This window comes from Pelophylax lessonae, assembly GCF_965119305.1.
Source record: "Pelophylax lessonae genome assembly, chromosome: 9".
NCBI classification, from domain to species: Eukaryota; Metazoa; Chordata; class Amphibia; order Anura; family Ranidae; genus Pelophylax; species Pelophylax lessonae.
The window spans coordinates 76,970,174-76,985,147 of record NC_138776.1 but is presented as its reverse complement, the minus strand read 5'-3'; the positions used below and the strand labels follow the sequence as shown (position 1 = coordinate 76,985,147).

The window sequence follows — 14,974 nt, the reverse complement described above, 5'->3', positions numbered from 1 at the left end:
GAACCGAGGCCGGTTCCATGCTCCACTGGAGACTCTTCTGCCCCAACCAAACTGTCTTAGCTCCCCCAATCTCCCCCTGGCCAGGTCGGGAACCTGGATTCAGCCGGTAAGCAGAGAGAATCTGGAACAGGGCTTCAGGTTAGAATGGGGGTAAGGTGGAGGATTAGGAGAGTGGGAGGGGGGTGAGGGAAAGTGGTAGGGGGCCCATTAGCTGCACCATGGGCCTCTGGTTTGTACTTGCCCCCTGGGCCGAAAGTTGCCAGTCAGCCCCTGCTTAGGACACCAGGTACTCCTGCCCAGAAGCTTGTAAGAACATCTGCAGATTGGATATGAACCTACATACAATGACATCAGAGAAAACTAAGGCTCATAGGAGTCCTAAAGGATACTGTGGGAGTAGACAAGCAACGGCAAGAGAAATGCAGAGGGAGGAGGAACATGTCAGGCTCTGCATTCCTCTTGCCACTGCTTGACTGTGGAAAGTGCTCATAGCTGAGATAAGCTGCAGTTATGAATCAGCCATCTCCTTCAAAGCTGTTGTCAGATCGGCCACAGCAGAAGGGGAGGGGGGCACTTTGGAACTTCTAGCCTATGGATGGTATAGCTGGCCATAGATGGAGCAATTTTCTTTCCTGCAACCACGGGTTGCAGGAAAGAAATTTGCTAGATTCCCCCATCAACACTTTCAGTGTTGATGAGGGAATCTCTCCCGTGGAGATAATGTGTTCTCCAGGTAGGGGAAGCTGTCCCAGCCAGAAGAACACACACATTGATTATTGCTAGCAACTATAGCCACTGGCAATAATCAAATGAAAAATCTGACAGGCTGGTTGTACCCAAGTTGATTGATCAGATTGGGTACAATAAGCCTGCCCATACATTGTTTGAATCGCGGCCAGTCCCTGCTGAACCGGTCCAGAATCGAACCGTCTATGGCGGATTTAGAAAGCTCTTAGCAACATGGGACCAAGTACTACATGTACTTTGTCCCATAAGGGACAGAACTCTAACAAAAAATTATAATGATAGATTTTCTTTACCTGTTGCAAAGAATGTAACCTTTGCACTCCCTTAAGGCTCCGTTCACATGTCAGCGTATGGATCGCGGACAGAACCGCCGCGGTTCCGCCCGCGATCCGGAGATTATTGCAAATCGCGGGACGCCTGTGCGTTGCCCGTTGATTTGCAATAGCCCCCCAAACGCTGAGCTAAGTTGCCGCGATTTCCGCTTGCCGAAAAAAAAATTGCGGGGCGCATTACGCCCAAAAAAGAGCTTCTTTGGAGCGTATTGCGTCCCGCGATTTTTTTTGCGCAATGTTACCGCGATTCGGCAGGCGGAAATCGCGGCAACATCGCTCAGCGTTTGGGGGGCTATTGCAAATCAACGGGCAACGCACAGGCGTCCCGCGATTTGCAATAATCTCCAGATCGCGGGCGGAACCGTGGCGGTTCTGCCCGTGATCCATACGCTGACATGTGAACGGAGCCTAAAGAAACCCAGCTATGCAAGTATTGTTTTGGCTTTCATCGTTTAATTTTTGAACAGCCATTATATATGTACTGTATGTATCGATATCTACTCTGTACATACACTATATTGTGAAAAGTATTGGGATGCCCACCTTTCCACACACATAAACTTTAATGGCATCCCAGTCTTAGTCCATAGGGTTCAATATTGAGTTGGTCCACTCTTTGCAGCTATAACAGCTTCAACTCTTCTGGGAAGGCTGTCCACAAGGTTTAGGAGTGTGTCTATGGGGATGTTTGACCAATCTTCAAGAAGCGCATTTGTGAGGTCAGGCAATGATATTGGACGAGAAGGCCTGGCTCGCAGTTCCCACTCCACTTGAGGTCAGGACTCTGTACAGGCCAGTCAAGTTCCTCCACCCCAAACTTGCTCATCCATGTCTTTATGGACCTTGCTTCGTGCACTGGTGTGTAGTCATGTTGGAACAAGAAGGAGCCATCCCCAAACTGTTCCCACAAAGTTGGGAGCATGAAATTGTCCAAAATGTCTTATGAGTTCCCTTCACTGGAACTAAGGGGCCAAGCTCAACCCCTGAAAAACAACCTCACACCATAATCCCCCCTCCCCCAAATGATTTGGACCAGTGCACAAAGCAAGGTGCATAAAGACATGGATGAGTGAGTTTGGGGTGGGGGAACTTGACTGGCCTGCATAGAGTCCTAACCTCAGCCCGACAGAATACCTTTGGGATGAATTAGAGTGCAGACTGCTAGCCAGTCCTTCTCATCCAACATCAGTGCCTGACCTCACAAATGCATTTCTGGAAGAATGGTCAAACATTCCCATAGACACACTCCTAAACCTTGTGGACGGCCTTCCCAGAAGAGATGAAGCTGTTATAGCTGCAATCGGTAGACCAACTCAATATTGAACCCTACGGACTAAGACTGGGATGCCATTAAAGTTCAAATGCGTGTAAAGGCAGGCGTCCCAATACTTTTGACAATTTAGTGTATGTATGTCTTCTGTGCTGTTACTTTAATTTTTATATTTTAATGTTCCTATTCGTACTTCTATGTGAAGTAAAAGCTATGCATTCCTAATAAAATTCTGGACAGCCGCCAGCAGTCCTAATTTTAGTGGTAAAAAAAGCTATTTTAGAGGATCTTTGAAAATTGCCATTTGTTTCTGAGATTCTATTAAAGCAATAAAGAACAAGCATCAAAATGAAACGAAACCATCACTCTTTCCTGCCAGATGGAGAGCTGCCAATTAGTTTAAATTAAAAGAGAACAAAAAAGATTGATGATAAACGGCATTAAAAATATAACGGATGTCAGGAAACGCTGTCAGACTGGAAGCAGTAGATTTGCTGTGACAATCCAGTTGCTATGGAACTACAATTCCTATAGCAACTGGATGGTTACTGCCTATGCGATGCCAACGCCCAGACGCACAGCTTTTGCTGATATCCCTCATATTACCACAGTCTTTCTTTCCTTTTTTTAATCTTAAACTAACTGTCAGCTGTCAATCGGACAAATGACGTGATGTCCTTTAAAGGGTACTCTCTGACACCATGGTGCCCTGGAGTACCCCCCCCCCCCCTTCCCCAGCCACTCATGTATTCGGCCAGTTTGCTTTGAGTACCAATCTCTAGCTATTTTCATTGACCAAGTCGAGATGACATCACCCCCGCTTCATTCATCTCGGCATTGGCAAAATTGTACATTGAGCTGCATGCGTGTGTGTACAAGGCATGCGGGGACGTAAGAAACTTTAAGGTTTGTTTCACACTAGGTGCGATGCAAATTTGCTGCCAATCCCCACTGCATTAAAATCGCAGCCTGTAAATGTGAACCGATTACGACTCGTATGTTACATTAACGACACCCCGAAATTAGTTTGTAAAATGCAGTGTTATTTGCAGAATCGAATTGCATGGGTTGAACACTGATTCTGGTGCGGAAAAAGAAAAGGGTCCTGCATGGGTTTGGTGCGAATGCGGTGCAATTTAAGCCATACAAATCTATGGATCAAATAGCACCCCAGAAACACCGCATGTAATTCGTACAGGAATGAGCTGTGATTCAGGTGCGAATTACATGCGGTGTCCTGCATGGCATCAGTGTGAACCCCTAAATCAGTTTGCAAATCGCAGTGTGATTTCCAGAATCGGATCGCATGGGTTGAACACTGATTCTGGTGCGGACAAAGAAAAGGTTCCTGCACAAGTTTGGTGCGAATGCGGTGCAATTTGAGCCATACAAGTCCATGGGTCAAATCACACCCCAGAAACATCGCATGTAGATCACACAGGAATGAGCTGCGATTCCAGTGCAAATTACATGCGGTGTCTTGCATCGCATCAGTGTGAACCCTGCCAGATGCAGAAGAAACATAAGGGCTAATTTAGAAAACATTTGTTGCACAAATGTCAGAAGCATTTGTGCAAGCTGAACGAAATTTCACTGAATGTTTTCAAAAAGCTTGATTCCTGTATCATCAGTTCCATCTAGTGGCCAAAATGCAGTATAATTTCCTATCAAGGTATTTCAGAAAACGACATTGCATTTTTGCCACTAGGTGGAGCTGATGATACAGCAATTAATCTAGGCAAAAACATACAATGACATTCAGTTTGCACAAATGTTTCTTTGTGCAGCTAACGATTTTAAAAAAAACCTGCCTGTTCACCATTTTTTTTCTAAAGTTCTACTTTTGATATCTGTGTTTTATTGCCTTAATAAGATGATAAAATAAGAGCACTCCTATTAAATAACATTTACCATTAAAATTCCTGTTATAAATTGTACTGTAACTGTATTGTCTTCCCCCACGCTGTAAAGCGCTGCGCAAACTGTTGGCGCTATATAAATCCTATATAATAATAATTAAAACTAGGATTACTTGCTGGTATGCAGAATGTTTTAACAAGTTTACTGGTAATGAACATCAGACCAGAAAGCATTTCATAAATTGTACAGTAATTGAAGAGCCAGAGATCACATCCTAAAATCACTAAACATTGCTGTACCGTGCTCTCAATTGCATCACCTGGCGATTATGTACCACATAATGCAGACCCCTCCCCTTCCCCCAGGCCCAGGCTGACCGCTTAATGTTCATCACTAGACATGTGCAATTCATTAAGTTCCAAATTCGTTTTCAGATGAAATTTGGCATTTTTGTTCATTCGGGAGTATCCGAAATTTTGAAGAATGCGTACAAAAGCGAATTGTCAGAACAAAAATTCGAAAAAACGAAAATCTGAAAGAACAAAAATCTGAAAGAACAAAAATCCGATAGAACGAAAAATGATTCAACGAATCAATTAAATTTGGATCATTTCAATTTAACACTTTCGTTCTTTCCGACTATTTGTTATCGCTGAATATAAAGAAATAATTGATGAATGCATTCATATTTCTTTTGGATATATTTGGATTCATTCGATTTTCGGATGGGCAGTGTTAGTGTGTTATCTCTGGCCAATGAGCTTGTCCCTTATTCCCTTGTGTGTTTTTCTGTGTCAGACTTCATTCCATCCATAGTCCAGACAGGGTTTGGTGGGCCAGTGATACTGTTTTGTTTGATTTGTTGATTACGAATACAACCACCAATGTCTGAATGAATGAAGTGTCCGAGCCCAAAGTAATGAATGGCTTTTCTAAACGAATTAAATGAAACAACTACGAATGCATGCGAAGTTACGAATGATCCGAAGTAACAAATACTGCATCTAAACGAATAGAACGAAACATATTTGAATGATCCGAAGTTACGAATGATCCAAAGTTACTAATATTGCATCTAAACGAATAGAACGAAACATATTTTAATGATCCGAAGTTATGAATGATCCGAAGTTACAATAATATTGAATGATCCGATAAACAAAAAAAAAATTAAACAAAACCCATTTTTCCGTCATGCACGTGTCTATTTATCACTGCTCCAACTTTTTTTAACCTTTTTTTCCAGTTTGCCTCTTTCCTATGACACTTGATTATCATCCTTTTTTACATTAGAATCTATGCGGTCTTTGTATTTATAATTTATTTATTTTTCCTAAGAGCTTTCCTGAAACAAAGTAAGCTGATTGTACATGTTCCTATGTTTTGCAGCATGCATGAACTGAGTATGACATACTATATATAGGCTGTTTGTTCTGCACCAAGAAAGGGCCAGTTCACACCAAATGCAGTCGAGTGCGCTTTTTTTCTGCATCAAAAATGCATGTAAAGTAGGGTATATGGTTTTTAATGACATAGTTCACACCAGTGCTTGCAGTTCCAGTGCGTTCCGGTTCCAGAAAAAAAAAGTAGAACATGCTGCATTTTTCCTGCACTGGACTGTACTGGAACACTGTAAAATGCATCAAAAACACACGGGAACGTACCTAAACGCACAAAAAATGCACTGAACACACGTCCTTATTTAAGGTTATGAAAAAAAGGAGGAAAATGCTCTGGACTGCATTAAAATGCAGCAAAAACGTGTCAAAAATGCACTGGAATGCATCAAAAATATGCATACAAAAGAGCATCTGGACTGCGTTTCTATGGTGTGAACTGGCCCTAAATACAGTAAAACCTTGGATTGCGAGTAACATGTTCTACGAGTATTTTACAAGAGGAGCAGAAAAATTTGAAAAAACCTTAACTTGATAACGAGCGATGTCTTGCAATACGCAAAACAACTGAGTAGAAGTCTGCAGTCACACTGAGTGCGATTCAAAGCCCGACTTCAACCACTACTTCTATGAGATTTGTAACGATGTGATATGACTTCAGTGAGGGGGGCTGTCCATGTCACAGGGGGGACAGTGATGGTATGAACAAAAGTTTAACTGGCAAAGGGTTAATATTTAACTTTCAGGCTTTAAGTAAGAGAAGCGCCTCTAAGTGTAGCAATATGGTTACATTTAATGAAGGTTCAACATTTAGCAAATCACGTGGTTATTGATTAACCGCTTGCCAACAAGCCGCCATAGTTTCACTGCGGCAGGTCGGCTCTGTCCAACGAAGCAACGTAACTGTGCGTCACTTTGTAGGACAGCTAGTGGGGGTGTGCATTCACCGCCGGAGGCGTGCATGCGCCGATTGGCCACAGGGGGAGCCAATCAGTGGGTCCAGCGGCTGCGATATCTGCCAGGCACCCGCGATCACTCGCAGTGGAGACAGAACGGTGATCTCAGGGCCGGCCTTTGGGGTGTGCGAGCTGTGCGGCCGCACAGGGCGTCATGGGCAATAGGGGCGCCCTGTGGCCATCACAGCTCGCAAATGATGAAGCCGCACAGCGGGAGGTATGCGGCGACCGCGGCCTGGAGAGGGTTAACACAGGCCGCGGCCGCCGCTTACCTCCCGCTTTGCGGCTGTACCTGTGTCTCTGAGTTCCGACTCTCTGCACGGCTGAGCTGTGTATCTCACACACAGCTCAGCTTCAGGGACGCGAGAGGAGAGAGACAGAGATCGTCCTCCTCCCCCCTCCCCTCTCCTCCTGGGTCTGCCCCGCCCACACTCTCCGGGGATGTGTGGGCGGGAATTTTAACACAGAAGAAAAGCTGCAGCGTGAGCCTTCCTTCATCCTGGGGTAAGTAAGCTTACCCTGCTCCAGTAACAAATGTAAGGGGGGCTCTGAAGTAAGGCGTGGGGGGCTCTGATGTAAGGGGGGTCTGGGGGGGCTCTGATGTAAGGGGGGTCTGGGGGGGTCTCTGATGTAAGGGGGGTCTCTGATGTAAGGGGTGATCTGTGGTGGGCTCTGATGTAAGGGGGGTCTGGGGGGGCTCTGATGTAAGGGGGGTCTGGGGGGGGTCTCTGATGTAAGGGGGGTCTCTGATGTAAGGGGTGATCTGTGGTGGGCTCTGATGTAAGGGGGGTCTCTGATGTAAGGGGTGGTCTGTGGTGGGCTCTGATGTAAGGGGAATCTGTGGGGGGCTCTGATGTAAGGAGAGTCTGTGGGGGGCTCTGATGTAAGGGGAATCTGTGCGGGGCTCTGATGTAAGGAGAGTCTGTGGGGGGCTCTGATGTAAGGGGTAATCTGTGGGGGGTCTCTGATGTAAGGGGGGTCTCTGATGTAAGGGGGGTCTGTGGGGGGCTCTGATGTAAGGGGGGTCTGGGGGGGGCTCTGATGTAAGGGGGGTCTGGGGGGGTCTCTGATGTAAGGGGAGTCTGAGTGGGGGTCTCTGATGTAAGGGGGGTCTATGGGGGGGGCTCTGATGTAAATGGAGTCTGTGAGGGTCTCTGATGTAAGGGGGTCTGTGGGGGTCTCTGATTTAAGGTAGGTCTGTGGGGTGGGGGGTCTCTGATGTAAGGGGGTCTGTGAAGGGTCTCTAATGTAAAGGGGGCTCTGAGGGTCTCTGATGTAAGGGGGACTCTGTGGGGGGTCTCTGATGTAAGGGGGGCCTGTGGGGGGACTTAGATGTAAAGGGGGCTCTGTGGGGGGTCTCTGATGTAAGGAGGGGCTCTGAGGGGCTCTGATGTAAGGGGGACTCTGTGGGGGTCTCTGATGTAAGGGGGACTCTGTGGGGGTCTCTGATGTAAGGGGGGCTCTGTGGGGGGGGGTCTCTGATGTAAGGGGGGCTCTGTGGGGGTCTCTGATGTAAGGGGGTCTGTGGGGGGTATCTGATGTAAGTGGGGCTCTGTGGGGGGTCTCTGATGTAAGTGGGGCTCTGAGGGTCTCTGATGTAAGGGGGGGGCTCCGTGGGGGGGTCTCTGATGTAAGTGGGGCTCTGTGGGGTCTCTGATGTAAGGGGGGGCTCCATGGGGGGGTCTCTAATGTTAGGGGGGCTATGTTATTAGTGAACATAAAAAAGTTCCAAGAAAAGTCCAATGAAGTGCCAAAAAGGTGCAATAAAATGTGCAAAAAAGTGCAAATAAATATTTATGGTGACAAAGCTGCTTCCACCAATCACCCCAAACTGACTCACCAGACTTAAATAAAAGCCGATGCATTTTATGGAATTACGCTATGTTGATTAAATTTTTGCACATTGTAGAGGTTATGAATATTTAATTGTTATTTATCTAGTAGTGGTATATGATCTGTATACTGTAGTAGCCATGCAGATTTAATTATTATTTTGCACTGTGCACTTTTTACAACAGAAACAGATTTGGGTGACGTATTTATATATCATTTTAGGGTAAATACTATTTTTGCGCTGATTTTTTTCCCTGTTTTTATCTTGCTGCTGCACCCACTTGGAGTCAATTAGCAGCAATTATACTCTTTAATAGTTTTTCAATAGATACAGCCAAGTTTAGGGGGGTGCGAGAGGTGAGGATGGGGGGGGGGGCGCCACAGGATTAGCTCGCACAGGGCGCCTGAACACCTAAGGCCGGCCCTGGGTGATCTGCCATTGTAACCAATAAACACAGGGATCCTGCATTCCTCCTATTTAGGAACACTGGTCTCTGCGTTCATTCAGCAAGCCCATCCCCCCATATAGTTAGAAAGCACCTTCTAGGGACACATTTAACCCTTTGATGACCCCTGGTGTTAACCCCTTCCCTACCAGTCTCATTAGTACAGTAACAGTGCATGTTTTGGTTGCTGATCGCCGCCATGACTAGTAAAATATAAATAAATAGAAATTACATAAATCTTTCCCCTAATTTGTAGACGTGATAACTTTTGCGCTAACACTTATTGGGATTTATGTTACCAAACATATATTTTAGAATACATATTGGCCTAAAATGATGAAAATTTTTGATTTTAAATTTTTTTTTATTGGGAATGTTATATAGCAGAAAGTAAAAAATATTGTTTTTGTTTCAGATTCGTTGCTCTTTTTTTTGTTTATAGAGCAAAAAATAAAAATCGCACAGGTGATCAAATACCACCAAAAGAAAGCTTTATTTTTGGGGGAAAAAAAGGACATTCATTTAATTTGGGTACAGCATCGTACGGCCACACAATTGTCAGTTAAAATAATGCAGTGCCGAATCGCAAAAAATGGCCTGGTCATTAAGGGGGTAAAACCTTCTGGTCCAGAAGTGGTTAAAAGAGGCCCATCAAAGTATGCAGGCATCTGGGGTAAAGCTGTCCACATAGACCGTCCTCTGCACTTCCGGGTCTCACCGCTGTCAGTCTGCAGTTGTGAATATAGTGTATTTAACCACTGCAGTGCAGCAGTAATCTACTACAAGGATAGATTTTTACTAAATCCTGGAGTTGGGCTGTATGTGTTTATTAACCACTTGCCGACCGCCCTCTGCAGATATACTGCGGCAGGCTGGCTCGGCTGCACGAACCGATGTATGGGTTCGCTGGAGCGCTCCTGGGGGCTAGCGCGCTGCTGGATGCAGCGGGGATGCTGATGCCTATCCTCCTATATAGGATCACAGGTCTCTGTGTTCATTTCACAAGTCCCTCCCCCCCACAGTTAGAAAACACTCCCCTAGGCTCACACTTAACCCTTTAATCACCCCTGGTGGTAACCCCTTCCCTGCCAGTGTCATTAGTACAGTAACAGTGCATGTTTTTAGCACTGATTACTGTAGTAATGTCACTGGTCCCCCCAAAAGTGTCAAAATGTCAGTTAGGGGTCCGATCTGTCCGCCGCAATGTCGCAGTCCTGCTAAAAATTGCAGATCGCCGCCATTGCTAGTAAAAAAAAAAAGGAAATAAAGGAAAATGACATAAATCTTCCCCTAGTTTGAAGACGTTATACCAATCAAAATACGCTTATTGGGATTTTTTTTACCACAAATATGTAGCAGAATACAAATTGGCTTAAAAGGATAAAAAAATAGTAGATCAGGGTGTCATTTTTTTTAGCCTGCTTTGGTTCCCAGCACCCCAGGATTTAGGCTGGTAAATACAGAGGGAACACTGTAAACCAATCAGGATTTACTGCACTGAAGACAGCTCAGCAAGCTGGCTGATACAAGAGCTGACCTCGAGTCAGAGCACTGCTGCTCCTCACTATCCAATCACAAGCTAGGGCGGGCCCTGACCAAACTGCATTGGTTTAGCTGCAATATAGAAATGGGAGGTCAGAATCTGGTTTTGCTGTCTTGTGGGGTTGTCTGGATCAGAAAAATGAATAGAGGGAAATACGCATTTTTGGAAGTCAAAATAGTTCACACATCCATATATCAACAGTGCCACTTAAAATAAACCTCTATGAATAATGAGACCCCAGATAAGCGATTTTCCTTCAATGGGGTGCTTGTGTTGTGAAAGTCACAATATAAATGACTTTCAGGTAAGTAAATGTTTCAATAACAAGCCACAATGTGCACTTGTAGAGATTATACTAGAGTTCTATTAAAGTATTCTGTGGCGTGCAGGCAATAAGCAAGCCAGGACTAATGACACACAGCTCTCCAAATCCCCGTTGTAACAGCATGTGTCATTTTCCTTAGCTCCGGATTAGAACAGATGTAAGAGGCTCTGGCTGTGCACCGTGATTTCCCAGGAGAGGTGTCTACATACCGGCAGAATGTTACTGAAGGTGGTGTTGTAAGCGCAAGCTCGGAGAGAAGACCCTTGCAGGCAGCTGTCAAACATCTGCAGAGACTCATTCACTTTGTCATTGAAGTCCTCGGCAGACTTGTTTGCAATAGCAAAGTACAGATAGTCGGAATACAACCTGTGGAGAGGGATAACATACAACAGATGATAAGCAAAGGAACACAAATAGCTTGTAAGGGTTATGCAGGCCACTTATAACAATCTGCAGCAGAATGACTGTTGCCTATTGCCAGTTGACGATTGTCAAGTTTGATCATCAATATATAGTCATCAAGCAATTTATCAGAAACACATGTACACCAGATTATTTGTGAAATTATCTAATCGGCCCATCATGTGGCAGCAGCCTAATGCATACATTTTGTAGGTAAAGGTCAGGAACTTAAGGCAATCAAAAACACCAGAATAGGGAAAATGTGTTCTCAGTGATTTGACCATGTATTTAGAGATACTGGACCTGTCTGCCTTTTTCAAACCCCCTCCACCATTCATAGTGTTAGGAACGGGATCTGAACCCGCAATCTCTGCTGCGTCTGTCAGCAGCTCTCCATGGTCTACCACCTTAGATGCTGGACAGCGTCTTGTCTGAACTTTTGCATAATCTTGTCTTGTAACATGTTGCTGGTGAACCTTAAACTCCTTGCTCCTCCCATGAACTTCCTGATTTAAGCCATGTCTTTGCATTATTTGCCAGATTATTGTGCTCTCACCAGCCGATATCTTGCTCCTTTGCGTACCTGCAACTGTACTTATTTCCTCTACCACTTATTACTGACCATTGGCTTGTTCCCCAACTACGCTTCCGCTTGATCCCAACCTGCAACTACTTGTTCCAAATCTTTGGCTTGTTAACCAACTATGCTTCTGCTTGATCCCTATCTGCTATATCTGCTACCGGACCCTGGCTTGCTCACCTCCCAGTGGGGCAATCATGAGGACCACAAACTGGTACTAGCACACAGCAAAACCCAATCTTTACCATGAGGAGGCTCTGGTGAATACCGGTTAGTGCTTAGACACCACACCTCAGATGAGTCATTTGCCAGGGTGACCTGCTTGTCCAGCTGGTTGGTGAAGCCTTTCTACTGCTATAGCTACTGGTCTTCGAGCCTGACTATGACACATAGAAGTTGTATTATAGCTTCTATTAATGAAAAGAGATCTTTGAATGGGGGAATGGGCAGATGAATGAAATGTCTGCCTCTTCCATTCATAGAGAACCTTTCACTGATGTACACCTTCTACGGCTGGAAGGGGTGGCAGAAAGGACAGGCATAGTCAGAAATCTTGACAATTGCCTATGACCAGATAGCAGCCTTCAGCACAAGATGCACTTCTCATTGAATGTAAGTATTGTCCCCGATTTAAAAAAATATCCACTTCTATCAGCAAAGAGCAGAAAGCTACAGCTTCTATGGGCACAGCCTCATGAAGACTGTACAGAAGAAGGCTGGAAAAATGTAGCCTGGTCTCATGAATCTTAATTTCTGCTGAGGAACACAAACAGTAGACTTATCAGTGGACCCGAATCCACTAGAACATCTTTGGGATGTGGTAGATTGGGAGATCTGCAGCATTAATGTGCAGCTGACAAATCTGTAGACATTGCATGGTGCAATCATGTCAACTTGGACCACAATAAAAAAAGGAATGTTTGTGGAATGGGGAATCTATGTTATAAGGAATTGAGGCTCTTCTGAAATACCCAAAGTTAGTTCATTGTTCCTAATAAACTGTTTGGTACATAAGTAATCAATTTAAATCAATTTAAATTAGATGTTCATCAATAGTTGTTCCCAGTTTTGGAAAGATATGCTCCAACAATCTCCTGAGGCATTGTCATCTGACACATCCTTTGTGTGGTTAGATCAGAGGTGTAGTGAACAGATATACAGTATACATATTCTTACATTTCACAGAAAGTCATGATGACAGATATATATATATTGTGACGAGAACAATCTCGCCACTGGGCATTGGAGAAGCCTGGTTGCTCGCCTCCTGCAATGTGACTATGGACCCTCTCATCAGCCCATGCTAAATGTAAACCCCATGGCGATTTGACTGTGTTTGTGGCATCTGAGCGCTGTTTGGATATGTTGAGCGCTCAGATCCAGGCTATCTGGGGATGGGTTGAATGTGGGGGTTCTGTTCAGTAGACTGGGAGTTATGCATTTTTGTGTCTTTTTGTGTTTCTTTAACCATGTGGCTAATGGAGTCTTGCCTCTATCCTAGAAGCTAAACCTTATTCCTGTAAACTGTAAGGCACCGGAAGTGCACTCCTAATATGGTCATTCCAGGAAGTCCAATGAGGAGACGGACTGTCTGAGGTGGCTCTCCATTCACCTATTGTCGGGTGTGCTAATGAACTTGCCTGCTGTCTGCTAAGAGATATAGTGACACTCAGAGTAATGTGTATTGAGGGCTCGTTAGGGAACCATTGTTCTGTGTCTGGCTATTGTGTACATTGATTGCCCCCTGGGGGCTTCTGTCTCCTTGCACATGGCAGTCCTTCTGGTCAAGCTATCTGACCAATCACTGCTGACTCATTTTCAAGCCCTCATTTGCATGGCTGGAGAGGACCTTATGGGGAACTGCAGGTACTGTGCAATTGACCAATGGGAAAGCGGTTGTTGGGGGAAGGATGTTCCAAATTCTGTATAAAAGTGTGCTGTGTTCTTCCAATAAATGTTGTTCCTGTTTTACCCTCAACTCGGAGCTTTGTCTCTTTATTGGGGGGATTTATTGTATGCTGTTCCAGTTTGACTGCTAGGAGTGTAAACCCTTCATATGGTTTTTCCTATTCAGCTGTTTGCAGCATTCATAAGGTTCCAGCTACACTGTTTGCATCATTCCTTGGTTTCCAGTTCGGGAGTTTGGTGTCCTGCAAGTAGCTGTGCCTGTAGCTCTGGAAGGGGAAGATCTCCTAAACGGTTTTAACCCTTTTGTGTCCGGGGTGCCATTACATATATATATATATATATATATATATATATATATATATATATATACACTGCTCAAAAAAATTAAAGTAACACTTTGAAAACATCAGATTCCAATGGGGGAAAATATCATGCTGGATATCTATACTGATATGGACTGGGTAATGTGTTAGGAATGAAAGGATGCCACATCTTTTGATGGAAATGAAAATTATCAACCTACAGAGGGCTGAATTGAAAGTTACCCCAAAAATCAAAGTGAAAAAATTATACAGCAGGCTAGTCCATTTTGCTGAATTTTCATTGCAGCAACTTAAAATGGGAATCAGTAGTTTGTATGACCCCTATGTGCTTGTATGCATGCCTGATGTTGGGGCATGCTCCTAATGAGATGACAGATGGTGTCCTGGGGTATTTGCTCCCAGATCTGGACCAGGGCACCATTGAGCTCCTGAAAAAACTGAGGTGCAACCTGGGGGCGTTGGATAGACCGAAACATAATGTCCCAGAGGTGTTCTATTGGATTTAGGTCAGGCGAGTGTGGGGACCATTCAATGGTATTAATTCCTTCATCCTCCAGGAACTGGCTACATACTGTACTCTTGCCACATGTGGCCAGGCATTGAGTGCACCAGGAGGAACGCAGGACCCACTGAATCAGTGTTGGGTCTGACATTTGATCCGATGATTTCATCCCGATATCTATTGGCAGTCAGGGAGCCATTGTCTAGCCTGTAGGGATCTGTTTGTCCCTCTATGGATATGCCTCCCCAGACCATCACTGACCCACCACCAAACCGGTCATGCTGAACAATGTTACGGGCAGCATAATCTTCTCTACAGCTTCTCCTGACCCTTTCACGTCTGTCACATGTGCTCAGGGTGAACCTGCTCTCATCTGTTAAAATCACAGGGCGCCACTGGCAGATCTGCCAATTCTGGTGTTCAATGGCAAATGCCAATCGAGCTCCACGGTGCCAGGCAGTGAGCACAGGGCTCACTAGAGGATGTCGGGCCCTCAGGCCACCCTCATGAAGTCTGTTTCTGATTGTTTGGTCAGAGACATTTACACCAC

The 14,974-nt window shown here is 44.9% G+C and overlaps 1 protein-coding gene across 1 annotated transcript in view; it reads right to left on the bottom strand.

Annotated features, from left to right (window-relative positions):
• The window catches only part of CHST15 (carbohydrate sulfotransferase 15), a 131,475-nt gene that overhangs the window by 18,372 nt on the left and 98,129 nt on the right, over positions 1–14,974 (bottom strand). Inside the window, exon 6 of the mRNA XM_082267347.1 lies at positions 10,919–11,075. Coding sequence (XP_082123473.1) covers positions 10,919–11,075 — 157 coding nt within the window. The remainder of the gene's footprint in view (positions 1–10,918; positions 11,076–14,974) is intronic.